Here is an 18,650-nt window from a genome sequence, read left to right on the forward strand (position 1 = left end):
CCCCGGACCCCGCAGCAGCCGAGAAGCCCACCAGCCCAGACCCCGACTGGACGGCTCCCAGCTCCAGATGGCGAACAGAGAACAGGGTGTGAAAAGACCCCATGCCTCCCTCCGCCCGCTCATATGTGGTGTTGGAGCGTGTTGTTCTAAAGTGCTTTAAAACAGGGGAAGGGCATGCGCTAACCACCCTCTGCCAATCAACAGCTGGTGTCAGCTCGGCCCCTCCCCCGAAACCTCAGTGTCTATGTGCGACTTAAAATTGAGAAGTGGGCACTGGCACCAGAGGTAAGGCTGAGTGAACAGACCGCCCTCTGGACGCCATTTTGTGTGCCCACCCCCAAGGCCCTAAATGTATGTGTCATGAGAGAGTAAGTAATGAGAGTGTCTAAGTTGTGATGTATGATTGAGACACAGGTGGTCACGGGGGGACAGAGGAGGAATACCTCCCCTGCATCCCAGCGACGCACCTGCACCTCAAAGCCCTACATGTGTGTTGGAGTGACGGAGCGGGAGGAGGGAAGCACTTAGGGATGGGGAGGAAAGACTGGGGGGGGCAAGTACCCCACCTCTGGAGCCAGCTCCCCCGCTGACCCCCATAAGCACCCCCATTACCTGGAATCCACCCAGGGCGGGGGGTCCAGGCCCATCCAGACCGGGGCCCAGAGCAGCGGCACCACCGGGCACCACAGAGCCCAGGGCGGCCAACCGGACCCCACCACAGAGGAAAAACTACACCCACCCCACCATTCAGTCAACTCCTAGACTACATAAGACAATAGACACCCAGGTTGAGTCCATTCTCCTCCTCTATTGGATCCCCCCCCGCCCCCCCCCCCCCCCCCCCCCCCCCCCGCAAAGTGGATTCCCCTAAGGCAGGGATCACCTGCAGACAGATGGTAACAACCTCCTCGCTAGCTAAAGAGGCCCCCAGCCTCACCGACGCGCCGAAGGCCCCCACGTCGGGGCCGGGCCCCATTGCACGCGCCAACCCACATCCCGGCGACACACCCACCAGGACCAAAGCCCCCCCAGCCCAGCCGTAACCCCAGCCCGGAGGCAGAGCGCCCCCAGAACCCAAAGCCCGCCCCGGACCCACCCAGGAGCAGCACAGCCGCCTGGCTGGTACCCTACGTCCGCCGGCACAGGCTACCCCAGCAGCGCTGCATGCAGCCGCCAGAAAGACGCCACCCAAGAGCTACCAAAGCCCCATCTAGGCCAGGACCACAGCCCCAACGGCAAACCCCCCCAGAAACCAACCCCCAGACGCCCCAAGCCCATATGCCCCCCCCCCACACCAACAACAAAGACCAAAGCGGGACAAACCTGCGACCCCCCACCCCTACTAGGTGATGGAGCTGATCAAAGGAGCCCAGAGAGACTGATTTAATGTGGCGGCAGAAGCTGTATCAAGACTAATATGGTCCAGCAAACTGTCTCTATATTGGTTGATATTAAGATTATTTTTATTTTTCCAGTTCATGAGGACAGTCTTCTTAGCAATGCATAAAGCGGTGAAAGCCATGTGGATTGTGTTAATCTCCGTAGTGATACCATCTAGGTCGCCCAACAAGCAGACTGAGGGAGAGGCTGGAATGGTACATTTCAGACACTTTGATAAGTCCTCACAAATCCTGCGCCAGAACATCTGAGCAGGTGGACAGAACCAAAGAGCATGGATGTAATTGTCAGGTGTATCCCCTTGACAGTGTGAGCAGGTGTTAGAAGACGTACAACCCATCCTGAACATCCGATGCCCTGTATAGTGCACTCTATGCAGGATTTTGTATTGTATTAATTGTAAACTGGGACTTCTATTCAGTTCAAAGGTTTTTAAACATGTCTTAGACCAGAAATTGTGGCCCCAGCTGATTGATAGATGTGCCTCTTATTTTGCAATAGGAAGGGATATTGATCCATCCATTTTGGAAAGTGTCCTGTATATTTTAGACAGTAGTTTAGTGGTTTTGAAATTAAGGAATTCTGCCACACTTGGTGGTATTTGTAATTTGATTTGATTAGACTTGAATTTCCTTTTTACTATAGATTTAACTTGTTGATATTCTAAAAATCTATTCTTGTTAATCCCATAGCTTTTAACTAATATGTCAAAGGGGATAAAGTCTATTTCTTCGAATATATGTTCCAAGTATTTAATACCTTTACCACTCCAATCCAGGAAGTTTATCATATTATTGTTTAGTAGTATGTCAGGGTTGTTCCAGATGGGAGTATGTTTGCATGGGATTAATGAAGACTCAGTCGTTTTTAGAAACTCCCACCATGCTGTCAGAGAAGAGCTGATACTGATGCTTTTGAAGCATTCGTGTCGTTTAATGTTTAAGCTAATGAATGGTAGATCCGAAATCTCTATGTTATTGCATAGTGCCTGTTCTACGTCTAGCCAAGGTTCATCTAAGAGGGTATGCTTTAGCCACCCTGAGATGTTTTGAAGCCTGTTGGCTAAGTAGTAGTGGTGAAAGTTAGGCAGATCTAGTCCTCCTTTGTCCTTTGTCCTTTGCAATGTTTTTAAGCTAATACGCGATGGTTTATCTTTCCAAAGGAATTTAGAGATGGCGGAGTCCAGAGATCTAAACCAGTCAGGTGATGGTTTGCTCAGGATCATTGCAAATAAGTAATTAATTCTTGGCAACACCATCATTTTTATTGAGGCGACCCGTCCCATGAGTGATATGGGTAGGGACTTCCATCTAGCCAGATCATCCTCTACCTTCTTTAAAAGTGGGATGTGGTTTAATTTAGTTAAATCTGCCAGCCTAGGTGAAACATTAATACCTAAATATTTAATATCTCCAGATTGCAGTGGAGTGGAGGAAGAATTCTGAAAGGAGCAGTTAATTGGAAGAACTGTGGATTTTAACCAGTTTATCGAATAATCTGAGACTCTTGAGAAAGAGTTTATTAATGTAATTACCTCAGAGAGAGTGGTTTGTGAATGCTGGAGAAAGAGTAACACATCATCCGCATAAAGACTGACCTTATGTTCTACATTCTTGCATTTGATGCCTTTAATCACTATAGCCTGTCTAATTGCTGCTGCTAGTGGTTCAATAAAAATTGCAAACAGTGAGGGGGAGAGAGGGCATCCCTGCCTGGTGCCCCTCTTGAGACAGAAGCTAGAGGATGTTTGGTCATTTGTCCTAACACATGCTGTTGGGGAACTATATAATATTTTTAACCAGTTTATGAAAGAGGTTCCAAAACCAAATTTGTGTAAGGTTGCAAATAAAAAATTCCAATTAACTATCGAATGATTTTTCTCTTTGCTATTTGAACTGCCCATTTCTGTTTTCTTTTACCGGTCACCCGTTTAAACATCCTTTAAACAAACACACAGAGATTAAGCAATTCTTCGTTGCGACAGAGCAGACTGTTAATTTTATACTGCGCAATCCTACTCGTAATACTCCTTCATTAAAACAACATACGGTACCTTATTACAACACAAAACATCAAACAAAACACAAAAGGGGGCTCCGTATGGCTCAGTGGGCTAAGCCTGTGTGCCTGTAATCACAACCCCCAGCTCCCTGGGCACCCCAACAGGTGGCTGCCCTTCACAGACAACTTACTCTACAAAGAGCAAGTTGAGGGAGGCATAAAAACAATTTCCCCACAGGGATCAATAAAGTATCTATTATTAAAACAGTCATAATTTTATGTATGACAAATGCAAGTCCCAGCAACATGAATTTCAATCCGCATTGCAGTTCCAATAATAGGGACCAGGCAGTCGTGGGGTAATCAATATGGAGATTTCCGTCCCAACTTCTCCATCGTATAAGTTTACACAATCTTTTACACTTCAATTTCTGCTTAATTTTCCACTTATGAGCACGTTTATCTGATATTTTTGACTGGCCAGGTTTCTGATTTCACACTCGTCTCACTCATCCAAGCACATGCCTTACACATTCACACTCATTTACAGTCCTCTGGGACAGACGTCTGCCAACCACGCACACCTCGACAAGACCACAGTCCTGCCGACCTGTTTCCACTAACCCGTGGAAACCCTGCATCCATATTTATTTTAAAAATAAATAATTCCACATATATATTAATACATATGCATAGCATATGTATATATATACACACACACGCACTGTCATACATATATAGAAACATACAGTACTACTGGCTCTCATCCAACATAACAATGAGTTTAACGAGAGAGTTAATACGCCTTCTAGGGAGACTGTGTGTACGTCACAAGCGGGGAGGGGGGAGAATGATGAACAGGTAGGTCGAGAGAGCTGGGTGAATGAAGGTCGTAGACGTAGAAAAGGGCGTACACAATTCACAGAGGCGGCATCACCTGAAGTAACGGTGTCTAACCGCTTTCAGGTGCTTCCAGCTTTAGAGCTGGAAGAGACTGGGGAGGCAGGTGGGTCCTTGGGCACCAAGGAGCCACCTAACCCCAGTAGGAGGGAGGTTGTGGTAGTAGGGGATTCAATTATAAGAGGTGTAGATAGTTATGTGTGCACCCGTGATAGAGGGTCCCGTACGGTGTCTTGCCTGCCTGGTGCCCAGGTAGGGGACCTTCCAGATCGAGTGGACAGGCTTTTGGCCCCAGCCGGGGTGGATCCAGTGGTCGTGGTGCTTGTTGGCACCAATGGCATAGGAAAGGGCAGAAGGGTTGTTCTGCAAGATACATTTATAGAAGTCGCGGATAAGCTTAGAAGCAGAACATCCACGGTGGTATTCTCTGGAATACTTCCCGTGCCACGTGCAATCAGGCAAAGTTAGCTGAGATAAGGGGATTAAATGCGTGGCTAAAATGGTGGTGTAGGAAAGAGGGGTTCAGGTTTATGGGGCACTGGAAGACCTTCTGGAACAGGTGGGACCTGTTCAAGCCGGACGGGTTGCATCTGAACCATAGGGGAACCAGTGTATTGGGGAGGCGTATGTGCAGAATAGTTGAGGAATGTTTAAACTAGGGACTGGGGGGGCAGGGAGGTCAGTTATGAATTTATGTGGGGAGAGACGGAAAGCCCAAATAAATATTAAAAGTAGACACTGTAAAAGGCCTACCATTAGTGGTCTGTATTTGAATGCTAGGAGTATTAGAAACAAAATTAATGACTTAGAGGCTTTAATTTCTTCAGACAATTACGACATTATAGGAATAACTGAAACATGGATGAGTGACAATGATGGTGATGAATATAATATGGATGGTTATACGTTGTTCCGTAGAGACCGGATAGGCAAGAAGGGAGGTGGTGTTGCAGTATACGTAAAAGAAAACTTGCAGGCGAGGGATCTCACTGATAAAAATAAAAATTCAGAAGCTGTATGGATAAAACTTGATGCTAAAGATTCAAATGGCCTAATTGTCGGGGCACCTAATGTAGCTGTAGAGGAAAGCAGAATATTATATGATGATATCAGGATTATGAGTAATAAAAATGATGTGGTGGTTATGGGTGATTTTACCTGGGATACAGTGGGACACAGTCTCTGGCTCTTCTGTAAATGAACTTGAGATGGTGGAATTAGTACAGGATTGTTTTTTTACTCAGTTTGTTAATACTCCTACCAGGGGAGAAGCCCTTCTTGATCTCGTTTTCTGTAATAACCAGGATAGGATTGGAAAATTAGAGGTTTTAGACCAATTGTACGGTAGTGATCATAACATGGTTAAATTCGAGGTTAATTTTAGTGTCTGAAGAGCAAAGTCGAAATTAAAAGTATACAATGTTAGGAAGGCTAACTGTAATGGTATGAGACGGAAATTAGAAACTGTAAACTGGACAGAGTTAAATAGCAAAACAGTTGAAGAGGCATGGGAATTTTTCAAAAGCACATTGTTGCAAGTGCAAGAGGACTTCATACCTGTTTCCAGCAAAACTAAATCTAGGAAACGACAACCAAGGTGGTTTACTAAGGATATTAAGAATAAAGTCAGGAGGAAAAGGGCTCTGTTCCACAATTGGACAATAACTAATGATTTCAAAATTAAGCAGGAGTATCTAAGTCTACAGGCAGAGTTAAAAAATGACATTAGGCTATCAAAAAGGGGTGTAGAAAGAAAAATTGCATTGGAGGCTAAGCATGACAGTAAAGGTTTCTTCCAATATTTTAACTCCAAGAGAGCACTAAAAGCTGAAATCACTAATTTGCAGGATAGTAAGGGACTTATAATTGATAACGAAATTGATATGGTAAATGAGTTTAATGATTATTTTTCAAGGGTGTTCACAATAGAGAACACAAGTAACTTACCACCAATTAATACGAATACAGCATCGTCTATGACCAATATATGTATAACTGAGGTTGATGTGATACTAAGCCTAGCTAAACTCAAAATAAATAAATCGCAGGGGCCTGATGGCATCTTACCTATAGTCTTAAAAGAGATGAGGGATATTATTAGCCAACCTTTAACTTTAATATTCCAGAAATCGTTATCTGCGGGTGTGGTACCATCAGATTGGAAGCATGCTAATATAACACCCATATTCAAAAAAGGGGATAGAAGTAATCCAGCAAACTATAGGCCAATCAGTTTAAGTAGTATTACTGGAAAAATAATGGAAGCTATAATTCAAGTGAAAATGGTAGATTACCTAGATGCAAATAATGTTATAAAGGATAGCCAACATGGATTTAGGAGAGGTAGATCCTGCTTCCTTGGTAAGACCCCACCTAGAATACTGTGTGCAGGTTTGGTCACCATACCTGAAGAAGGACATTGCTGCCTTAGAAAAGGTGCAACGAAGACCTGCCACTAGAGCTGCCACTACCGGCAGGCACTGTACCCAAACGGCTCCTGCCACTGTTTAGCGCCACTAGCGCAGTACAATCATTGTTTTCTCGAATATTATCTTAAAGAGATGTACAGTCAGCAACAATAATATCATTCGTAGTCATACAAAGATTAAACAAGTCCTCAATTTATTTCCGTATTGCAGTTTATCGTAGCCGTGCACAGCATCTCGGGTTTACTTCCACGAGCGGCGGTGGCTGTCTCTGTACCCCGGCAGGCACTGTATTCGAACGGCACCTGCCACTGTTAAGCCCCACTAGCGACGGACAGAAGTGGCAGCTGCCGCTACCTGCCTTGACGGGTGCCTGTGACGTCACTTCCTCCTGCCAGCTTCCCTTTCAAGACTGAACCCCCTCAGCCTTAATTCTCATTTTTCCCCACAATGGCTAAAGCAAGCATCCAATGAAATAAAACATAAAACAATCACCTGAAAAGCAAGTTGATTATACATTCATATACCTACTTGAAGGCAAAGACTGGAAGGCTGGTGCCTGTGATGAATTTATGGCTGTCTGTCAAATCCCAGTACTCAATGACAGTTCTGTAAGCCTCACTCCACAGTCTTTTAAACCCACTTGAAAAGCTTGAAGCCAGGTATTCATTACAGAAAGTACTCCAAATAAATCATGATAAGGTAATATCCAGAATTACCAGTCAATGCATGATTCCAAACCAGTACCAGTCAAGTCCATACCAGTCAAGTTCCAAATTAATTAATGATTTCAATAATATTTCAGAGAAAATTTAGTTCTTTAAGTCACAATCTTGTTTCATTTCTTTAATAAATTTGCACATTTCCAAAAGTTCTGACTTAACGAAATATCAGATCACCCTCAATGAGATCTGCACAAAGAGCATACTTGTTAATGTTATAGTCAACAGCATCCTCATAACTTTCCTCCTTCTCCCAGTACCCAATCCTGTAACAATATGACTGACCTTGCCTCATTTTGAGCTTTTCAATTCTGCCTGAATATACCGTCTTTTCCTGTGTGTGTTCATTGTACCACACATGGCAGATGTCCCGCCCAACAACTTTCCCTCTTAAAATGTCGATGAGAATGGCAACACATGTCTCCTCAAGTTCCGGGAATTCAGAACTGATATCTGTAATATCAGTGGCCTTCAGTTTCTTATCTAAATCTTACCTACTTCGTTCTTCCTTCTTCTGAACCTTTGCTGCAGCTCTCCTGGACAATTCCTTCCTCACATCATCCTGCTTCTTCCTATCCCAAGCCCTCTTCTTTCTGGCCATACCAATTGCCCATGTGACAATTCGATCTCGTCTGTCTTTATACATTCCGTCTAGGTATTGTACTACTCTGTTCTTTTTGGCCCTCATGCGTGCTGACAAGAAACTGACCGTGGCATTACTGGCTTTCTGCTTCCCTGTACTGAACATTCCCATTACCTCTTCTGCGTCTATATTGTGGGACCTGGCGGACTGTGTCTCTTGCCTTAATTGTTCATTTACATCCAATCTAAAATAGCGATCATACTGTCTCTCGAGAACAGAAATTATTGCAGACAGGCATGCAACTACCATTTGGCCGAAGAGTGGTTGATTGGCTTCAGATGGTAAGACTCTCAGTTTCTGAAGAGTAGCATCCTCTTCATTTAGGTCGTGACCAAAGAAATCACAAGAGCGACACAGAATCGAAATGGGATCATCAGAGCAAAGCTTAAGTTCTCCAATTATATTCCGAACTATTTGTATTGCCTCCACATGGTCAATCTGGGCATCAGCAGCTGTGTAAAATTTCTTCATCCAGGGTCCTGTGAGTGTTTTCCCTAATATGCCTAGTACCTGCATCTCGAGTACCGCAATATCATTTTTGAAGTCCGTCCTCAAGGATGACTGAAGCCCTCCACATGACACTGTTCCCACATTGAAGAAATTAAGGAGTGTTTGGTAATGCTCAACTAATTTCCCACAGATGTGGAAAAGGATATGGAGTCTATTCCCCCGATATCTTGGAATGAGTCCTTTTGGCAATCCATTATCCCGTAGAAATGTGGTAAATCCCTTAGGATCCCCTTTCCCATCCTTACATCGGAATTTTTTGATTTGCAAAACAATATTGCCAACAATGCAGTCCTTCCCATACAATTGTCCCTTTTGAGTTTCCAATGACTTCAATGCAGATCTACAAGAGGAAGCTATGGTATCCAGAGGGTGCAGGTTGCAATTTACAGTTTTTACCAATCATTTTCACACTTGTCTCAATACCATGTCTACTTTTTCAAAACACTTAACACAGTGGGCTGTACCAATACACAACTGAGCACACCACGTAACCTTTGGTGCAAAATGTCCTACAACTACCAAAACGTTTCACAATTCACCCAAAAGTGACTCATGCTGCCATAACCATGACAAATGCTGTCAGCCAACAACACTACTGGGGCATTCAATGTTCATTGGGCTAAAAAACACTAACAACTTTCAGCATTGCAAATTACATATATAAAGTGTGGCTGTATCCTCCAGTTTGGCACAAATTACTGTCATGTTGCATTGTAAAAATAAAATAAACAAGAACTACTTTTGCATGTGAAAATTGTAATACCAACCAATTCTGAAATGCTGCAATATATTTCATTAGAAATCATGTAAGTGTTGCTGTTTCTTTTTTGCAGTATGTAAATATTTCATTCCTAGCAGAAAATGCCAATCCAAAGATGGCCCCTTTTGTACATATGGCAAATTGGCACTAACCAAACAAATTCCTAGATAGGTTCTTAGCTGAAATTTCAGGCTGGTGTGTGTTTCCATTCAGCTTTCCAGCTTCAACCATTGTAAAATGCTTGGGGTGATTTATGGCAGGGATCTCCAACTCCAGTCCTGGAGAGCTACTGTCCAGTAGGTTTTTCTATCCTACCTGGCTTCTGATGAGTCACACCTATACTCAAGTAAATACCAGGAACAGGTGTGGTTCATCAGAAGCCAGGTAGGATAGAAAACCTACTGGACAGTAGCTCTCCAGGACCGGACTTGGAGATCTCTGATCTAGGGGGATGGTGGTGGTCAAGTAGTTAGGGATCTGGCTGGGCTCCCATTAGGAACCCCGGAAGATTGTGAGTTCACTCCCAGGAGGTGCCATCATCGTGCCCCTGAGCAAGGCCCTTGACCCCAACTTGCTCCAGGGGGACTGTCTCTGTAGATATAGTACTTCACTGTAAGTCACTTTGGATAAAAGTGCCTGCTAAATGAATACATGTAAATGTTGTACTGTAATATATGTTGCCATACCCACTGTTTTTGCACAGATTACATTGTGTTGCCTTGCAAAAAGGAAAGGGACACTCCATGGCCTCATTTGTATAGATGGTGTAGATGGTAACGAAGCAATAAATTTAAGAAGTACGTAGCCACGAGAAGCTTCTCCAGAGAAGTTATGTGAAAAATGAAAAGCTGCCCCAGGGATCTGCCTCTGTGGAAGGTTAAACCTTCTAATTTCAGTCTCTACATTGTTCCCTGTACTATCAAGGGCCTCATCAATTCTATTTTGTATTTCAGTACTGTTTATCTCAGTTTCTACAATTCATCTTGCACAGCTTGACATGTTTTTCTTACCATAGCTCTACTTTTATGTAGGCTGTGGAATTAAACTAGTCCATGCCGCACAGCCCACTGGGTCACGCAGGTCATTGGTCCGCCCTGCGTAGTCCTGTTCATTGGTGCAGTTTCGTCAAACTTTTGGGTTGTTTTGCCTGCCACAGCTTAAAGCCAAAATAACACTATATCTCACTCCTGCTGCTAGAGGCAGGCAGTGGGCAACAGCAATTTCCATCTTCCATCTATGCAACTTCTCCACACAAGACACATGTAAAAGGAGTACAACTGTATCTCTATCCTAAGTGCAAATTCAGTACACCCAACATTTGACGACACCTACTGTAGGTGGGTGGTTTAGCAGATACTGATCTAGCAGCAGAGAGGCTACAACGGAATCTGGATTTAATTAGCAACTGGGCTGATACCCGGCAGATGAAATTTAACAGATAAATGTAAGGTAATCCATGCAGGGAGCAGAAATATAAAGTACAGATATTTTATGGGTTCCACTGAAATAAAGGTAGCTGATTACGAGAAAGATCTCGGTGTGCATGTTGATACTTCCATGTCCCACTATCGCCAGTGTGGTGAAGCAATAAAAAAAGGCCAATAGAATGTTGGGTTATATCTGTAGATGTTACTTATGTTACTTACTTATGTTCTTATGTGGGGAGTTTAAGTCAAGGGAGGTGATGTTACATTTATATAATTCCTTGGTAAGACACCACCTAGAATATTGTGTGCAGGTTTGGTCACCATACCTTAAGAAGGACATTGCTGCCTTAGAAATGGTGCAACTGAGGGTTAGTAGAATGATTCCTGGTCTTAGAGGAATGTCTTATGAGGAGAGGTTAGCTGAGCTGAATCTGTTTAGCCTTGAGCAAAGGAGACTAAGGGGGGACATGATCCAGGTCTATAAGATTCTAACGGGTCTGGATGCTGTTCAGCCAAATGCTGTTTAGTCTAAATACTAGAACTCGTGGCCATAAGTGTAAATTAGCGGGAGAACATTTTTAAATGATTTTGAAGAAGCACTTCTTTACACAGCGTGTAGTTAAGAGTACGGAATAGTCTTCCTGCTAGTGTAGCGGAAGCTAAAACCCTGGGTTCCTTTAAATCAGAGCTAGATAAGAACTCTGAGTTATTAGTTAGGTTCTTCCTAAACAAGCTTAATGGGCCGAATGGCCTCCTCTCGTTTGTAAATTTCATATGTTCTTATCCACTTTGTGACAATTTCTTAAATATTTAAATCTGAAACATGATAGAATCATACCCTTTTTTGGTATTGTGATACAAAACTGATATCAGTATCTTGAACATTACACGTGACTCAGGGAAAACTACTTTTATTTTGGTACTTGGAGACACGACTCTGCCCTACTTTGGCAGTTGAATCTGTGCTTTGCAGTGGAGATTTCTTTAAGACTGCAAGGGAAGCTCAGCTTCCCCTATAATGTCACAAAATTAATGGTCAAATTATGTACTATTGTATTAACATTTTATTGACTAAAAATGCATTAGAAAACGTTCATCTCAAAGACGAGTTCGTTCAGAATCAGTTAGATATAGCAGGTCGGCTGACTTGATTTTCTTCTCATACATTCCCGTAGCGTCACAGTGCATTTCCCTGTTGAAGCCCAGCGTCCATTGACTTCAATGCGGCTGCTTTGAACGTTTTTTTTCAGTGCTTTGAAACTAGACGGTCATTGGATAAACGCTGCGATTATGTCCCGCCCACGGACGCTCAGCGTCTCTGGGGGTGAATGAGGAGCAAATGAGGAGTGGGCTGGCCTGGACTCCGAGCTTCTGCGTGATGATTGGAGGGTCTGTCGAAAGATTGCATCTCCTTTTGACTGACAGCGATTTTGTACTATAAGGAATCGCTGAAGCTATTCGCGCTCAGTCCCATTGCGAATTTCTCAAGTTCAGTCGAAATAAAAACTGCTGCAACCTATTTCTTTATATTTGCTTGGCGAAATTGCTTGATTTTCATCATACATTTCACACAATTATACACCACATTCCTTGTTTCACTTTTACAGAGTTTAATATTTTTTTTTAGATCGTTCATTCATTCATATAGTAGGCTTAGGCTAGGCTAGCGTCGTGGGTGAAACTGCACACGATGGCAGACAGTGCTAATATTGTCGACCTGATTTTGGCGAAGCCATTTGAAAGTGTTCCTTACGAGGAAAAACTTAGAATTAAACAGCAGGGCAGATCAACACCTAAGATTGATTTAGTGCAAAAGATAGGGAAAAATAACAGGTCTTTTCAGCTCTCCTGGTATGACAAAGTTAGCTGGCTGACTGGAAGTGCTGTGACAAATGAAATGTACTGCTGGCCATGCCTCTTGATGAAACCATCTCACGGATGTGTTGTTTGGTCAAAGACAAGTATTTCCAGAGGAGGCCTTCCAAAGTGTCCTGAAAAGTTATGGCCATCACTTTGATTCAGGGAGACTGAGGTCAGAACTTCAAGTCCTGTATTCAGATCAGGACTTGCAGGGTAACAGGGGAAAGCTGTGTGATTACTTGGTGTTCCTTAAAGACATGGAGTTGGACAGTGCAATGCCTCAGCTTTACAAACTGTTCTCATTAGTGGCAACAATTGGAGCTACATCTGCAGGTGTAGAAAGGAGCTTCTCCTGTTTAAAGCGGCTCAAGTCCTACACCCGAAACACAATGGGCCAAGGCCGTTTAAGCAGCCTAGCTCTGCTGGCCATTGAGAGGACACTGGTCAAGTCACTGGAAAAGACGCCTAGTTGGTACGACAGGGTCACAGACCATTTTCTTGAAAAGGAACGTAGGGCAGAATTTACTTTTAAATAAATAGATAATTTTATGATGTAGGCCGAAAATGAGCTTCCCCTATTTGACAAACCAGTAGCCGCCACTGGTGCTTTGGTAGGTTAAGTTAATGGCGAGTAGGTCAGTAGGTGGGAGTTCCCGGGGGGACAAAGTCAAATTGGGTTGTTTATATAATAATTCTGTAAGTAGAAAAAAAAACAAACGCAAAAAATGCATTTAGAAACAGTTGAGTTCCCCCTCCCCTTACTCACAGTGGTTTGGCCAACTGCCTGCTTTACCAGGTCATCTCACCTACTCTACACACACGAATCAGGTGTGTGGCTGCGGCTCAATTAATGTTGAACTCCAGTAAGTAGGGTATTTTATTCACTTTAAATAAAGCGATTCTCTTTAATGTAGTTGATGCAGACTCATTCATAAATTAGTTGCGGCAAAAATGCTGATTACCAATGTAATTTTCCACGAATCTGCTATATTAGCGATTAAAATATTACTTATCTAGTTAACGTTAGCTTGTTTACAATAGCTTGTTGCATAGTGCACTGCAACTAACACGCCAAAGCCGATTCCCATGCATTGTTTTATTTGTGACGACTTGGCATAATGTTAACTTACATTAACGGCCACAATTAGCATATTGTTTAGCCGTGCATTTACTAAATGAGCACTGTGCTACGTCCGAACTGACCCTACTGTATTTTTTTTGTATAATCAATATCTATTATGCATTTAAACAGTCATGTTTAAAATTTATTGTATGTTGATGGCTTGACTGTAAACAACATAAACAATGCAATAAATAGTTTTGAAGAAAAATCTGCTTTGAACCTGAGAGAACCTGAGAAAAACTTTGAAAATAACCATAATGACGCAGTCTCCATGCTACAATAATAATGATAGAAGCAAAGTTTTTCACTGTGGGGACATATCTTTATAAGTACAATTTGACTGTATTATTTGTGTCCCCTTCAAAAAATCCTCGAGAAATTTTATATTTATCGTCCCCCCCTACTGTTAAATGAAATTTACGCCTTTGAGTAAATCACGATGTTGGGGTTGCCGCAAGGGCTAGTCATTTAAGCGCGAATGAGAACCGTTTCGCAGGGATCTATGTCACGTGTTCATTTTTTTTCCCCTGAATATTCGAATCTCAAAATGAAAACTCGATTGCCATCCCTCCAAACGAATATTCTGGTCCAGCCCTAGCAAATTCCATGGCAGAGTGATCATATGACTGTGGAGCCCTTGAACAAGGCTTTAATCCCTAAAGTATCGGATGAATAGATGTCAGGTTTCCTAAACTTAATCCTTCAGTCACAATCATTTACAGAGCCCCCAAAATAAAAAGAAAAAAAAGACATGTAAAGAATACAGTGGAAACCGCTCATAGTGATCACTGTTATAGTAATCAACTGCTTATATGGATCAAAAAGCTTGGGACAAAATCACTCCTGTACAAGTACTGTTTAAAGTAGTTCACTTACAGTGTTCGTTTTGTGCTTTGTTTTATACATTACAACTTATGGGGAAAATTTTTTAAACGGTAACGGTAATTCTTTTTTACTTTAATTCGTTAGTCTTGCGGTAATTCGTCTGCTTCTAGGTAGCAACATAAGGCTAATGCTGCATGCACAGAAAACATGACGAGGAAAAAGAAAATAATTTTCTCTCAATGATGAACATAGACTCAAAGCTTATGATTAACTACCAAAAACGAGCCAACAAGATGCAGCAACAAAACTACAATAAGCTACGTTTTATGTACAGTTTTGTATGGTATCATAGTATTTGAATAATACACAGTTCAGTAAAGTCATACAGTACTGTAATTAGACACACCACAGGCGTTTCAAATGTTGATTTTGAAAAAGTCAAAATTCAGTAAATAGTGATAGTGACGCTGTCCGTTTCATCTGAAATTCATGTAACAAATATACAAATGTCAAATAGATGGTAAAATACCGAGACAAAGAAAAATCTGTTATAATGATTTGCTTAAAATGATCAATTTCACCCAGAGAGACGTGATCACTTTAAGCGGTTTCCACTGTATTTTGGGCACTTCACAGGCTCCATGTTAATTAGGTAGTTTAAAGTCTATCGCAATTGTCACTTTACACATCACTCTAAACCAAAAATTCAAATTATTTGATAAAATTGGTTTATTGCTCTACTGTACAGCCAAGTACAGTATCTTTCTTAAACCTAATTCTTTGACCCTATAACATACTATTCCAGTCAATGTCCCAATTAAAAAGCTTTAACTATTAACTGAGTCACACAAGTTCAACTACATGTACTCAAATGTCACTGAATACACCAGTGTAATTTTTCAGTAACTTTTCCCTGTGTGAATCTGCTCATGTCTCTTTAGGTCTCCTAAACGGCTGAAGCCCTTCCCACACTGGGAGCACAGGTAGGGCCTCTCCCCTGTGTGAATTTGTTGGTGTCTCTTGAGGTGTCCTGAATCACTAAAGCTCTTCCCACACTGGGAGCACTGGTAGGGCCTCTCCTCTGTGTGAATTCGTTGGTGTCCGTTGAGGCTTCCTGAATCACTAAAGGTCTTCCCACACTGGGAGCAGTGGTAGGGCCTCTCCCCTGTGTGAATCAGTTGATGTTTCCTGAGGCTTCCTGACTCACTAAAGCTCTTCCCACACTGGGAGCACTGGTAGGGCCTCTCCCCTGTGTGAATCCACTGGTGTGTCTTTAGGTTTCCTAAATGTCTGAAGCTCTTCTCACATTGGGAGCACTGGTAGGGCTTCTCCCCTGTGTGAATTCGTTGGTGTCTCTTGAGGTGTCCTGAATCACTAAAGCTCTTCCCACACTGGGAGCACTGGTAGGGCCTCTCCCCTGTGTGAATCCGCTGGTGTGTCTTGAGGTTTCCTAACCGACTAAAGCTCTTCCCACACTGGGAGCACTGGTAGGGCCTCTCCCCTGTGTGAATCAGTTGATGTTTCTTGAGGCTTCCTGACTCACTAAAGCTCTTCCCACACAGTGAGCACTGGTAGGGCCTCTCCCCTGTGTGAATTCGTTGGTGTCTCTTGAGGTGTCCTGAATCACTAAAGCTCTTCCCACACTGGGAGCACTGGTAGGGCCTCTCCCCTGTGTGAATTCGTTGGTGTCCCTTGAGGTTTCCTGAATCACTAAAGCTCTTCCCACACTGGGAGCACTGGTAGGGCCTATCCCCTGTGTGAATTCGTTGGTGTCTCTTGAGGCTTCTTGACTCACTAAAGCTCTTACCACACTCAGAACACCGATGGGATGACTTCTCCGTGCAAGACTGCCTGTTTATTTTACAGCCTCGGTTTATACTTGGTTTATATATCTTCTCACTCTGGGATCCCCGTCGAACCGTCAGTGTGTCTGTAGTTGCTTCTTCCAGGGTACTGAGTGTGTCTGTACTGAGCTGAGCGGCACTGGGGCCAGCAGACACTGGTGAATGCTCAGCTGTGTTTACTGATCCAGGCCTCAATTCAATGATATACTCCTTAGGGTGAGATTTTTTGATATATCGGTCCAGACCAATGTCTGTGGTATAGAATGGACCCTGAAAACAAGCGATGATTTGGGAGGATTCACCCGCTCTCCTTGCTGGGGGCAAGATAGAGACAAGTCACTCAGTACTGAGATGGGACAGGGTTAATACAAAGTCAAGAAAAAAGCGAATAAGAAACACAGACATCTTCCAAAGAGCCTTCATTACTACATAAGCAGTCCATGTTCACAGTGTGCTGTTTCTGCTGCATCTGCCATGCCTGAACTGTACAGAGTAACAACACTGCTAGTATGAAATGGCAACCTGAAGCACAGAGTATTACCTGCAAATGTACCAAAACAATTGCAGGTTTGATGGTATACGTTAGTACAGGGGTGCCCAACTCCAGTCCTGGAGGGCCGGAGCTCTGTGTAGCTTAGTTCTTTCCATGTTCCACCATAAATGATTCAGCTCAAGAGCTGCGTGGTAAGTAGCACAAGGAGTTGAATCAGATGTGTTAAATGAGGGGAAACCCAAAAATGTGCAGGGCTCTGGCTCTCCAGGACTGGAGTTGGGCACTCCTGCGTTAGTAGCTAAAATCACCTGGGTTTGGAGGTTTCACACACTGTTTGCCCCTGCTATCAGTGACTAACAGAAGAGAACCAGTCAGCTCCTCCTCAGTCACATCCTGAACCACTGCGCCCTTCACCTTCTGTCACAAAAAACAAACAAGGCAGAATAAGCTGTTCACCTCATAAAATTATACAGCTGGTTCTACTGGCTTAGACAAACAGAACAGCAGAAAGCAAAATTACTTAAAGGTTAGACATTAAACTGAAATTATGTCTGCTGTGACCTACCGTTGGCCACTTTTGAAATTAACATACACAAATTAAACCACCTCAGATTGGACAAGTGACATTTGTGAAGAGACCCACATACACTTAATTTTACCTTGTAGGTGCTCTCATTCGCAGTCCCTTCAGCCTCAGATATCAGGTATTCCCTCTCCTCTTTTTTAACCTCTCCGACACCCTGCTGGGAAAGTTTCTGGTTTGTACAGCAGCTGGTTTTACTGCAGGAAGGCATCTGCTGAATCCAAAATGAAATTAAATTTAGTGAGACTGTGCCAGTTAATCAGTGTGTTGCAATGCACTATAACCCTTAACCCCACCTAATAAAGTCACCTTGACACTTGACGACAGCCATAAACATTAATAACATTTTGTGTGTCATGTGACACACACACTAAGACACACAGTCTCATACACACAGACTAAACAAGCACCTGACTTACAGTTCAGTCGAACTTATGGATATCAGGGGTGGATATACCACGACTGTTCCCCCTGTAGTCATGTCTATGTTAGGCAGATTGCGGCTTCTGAGAACATTGGACTGGCGAGGCAGAGCGCAGCTGCTAGGAGCCGAGTGGAAGTGGAAGGTGGTGAAGGCAGCTCAGAGGCTGGTGGGGAACAGCTTACCCACCACCACTGACATTTACACCATCAGATGCAAGAGAAGGGCTTTTTGCATTGAGGGACCCCACCCACTCAGCAGGAGGCTGAGCAGCATCAAGAGTAGGACCAGACTGTGTAATGTGTATGAATATTCATTTACTCATTCAGTTTTACTTTCCTTAGAAATAAAGAATAAGCAATATTTTCTGTAGTTATTTAATACAAAACACCCATATTTCATAATATCATACACAGTTATATGGACACATACAAATGTTGTTCAGCAAAATAGTTGAGTGTGACTTTCCTAAAAGGGTGTGAAAGATGAGAGGGCCAGAAGAACACACTGAATTTGGTTTGATGTTGATTGGCTTAAAAATGAAGGAGGTATTACAATTTATCCAACAGCAATACTGATAGACGGTTAAAGGACACATATTGTACAAGTGGTGTTATGCTGATTGGCATTGCACTTTCAAGACGGTCCCTAAATTTTCCAGCAGTTTTGTGTGAGCAGAAGGATATTCCCGAATTGCTTTGTATTTTTAATTCA

At 43.0% G+C, this 18,650-nt stretch overlaps 2 protein-coding genes across 3 annotated transcripts in view; one reads left to right on the top strand and one right to left on the bottom strand.

Moving 5' to 3' along the window:
• The window catches only part of LOC111844380 (uncharacterized), a 560,559-nt gene that overhangs the window by 496,114 nt on the left and 45,795 nt on the right, over window positions 1-18,650 (top strand). The gene's annotated exons all lie outside the window — the stretch shown is intronic.
• Window positions 15,301-18,650, bottom strand: part of LOC111861089 (uncharacterized) — a 155,519-nt gene continuing 152,169 nt past the window's right edge. The window contains exons 2-4 of one of the 2 annotated variants that reach the window (XM_072710441.1): window positions 17,592-17,726; window positions 17,241-17,349; window positions 15,301-16,753 (exon numbers count right to left, since the gene is read on the bottom strand). In XM_072710441.1, the coding sequence (XP_072566542.1) occupies window positions 15,495-16,753; window positions 17,241-17,349; window positions 17,592-17,726 (1,503 nt within the window). In that variant the 3' untranslated portion in view covers window positions 15,301-15,494. Of the gene's footprint in view, window positions 16,754-17,240; window positions 17,350-17,591; window positions 17,730-18,650 lie in introns of both variants that reach the window. The other variant, XM_072710442.1, reaches the window with a different exon arrangement.

The sequence above is a fragment of the Paramormyrops kingsleyae genome, chromosome 4 (genome assembly GCF_048594095.1).
Source record: "Paramormyrops kingsleyae isolate MSU_618 chromosome 4, PKINGS_0.4, whole genome shotgun sequence".
NCBI classification, from domain to species: Eukaryota; Metazoa; Chordata; class Actinopteri; order Osteoglossiformes; family Mormyridae; genus Paramormyrops; species Paramormyrops kingsleyae.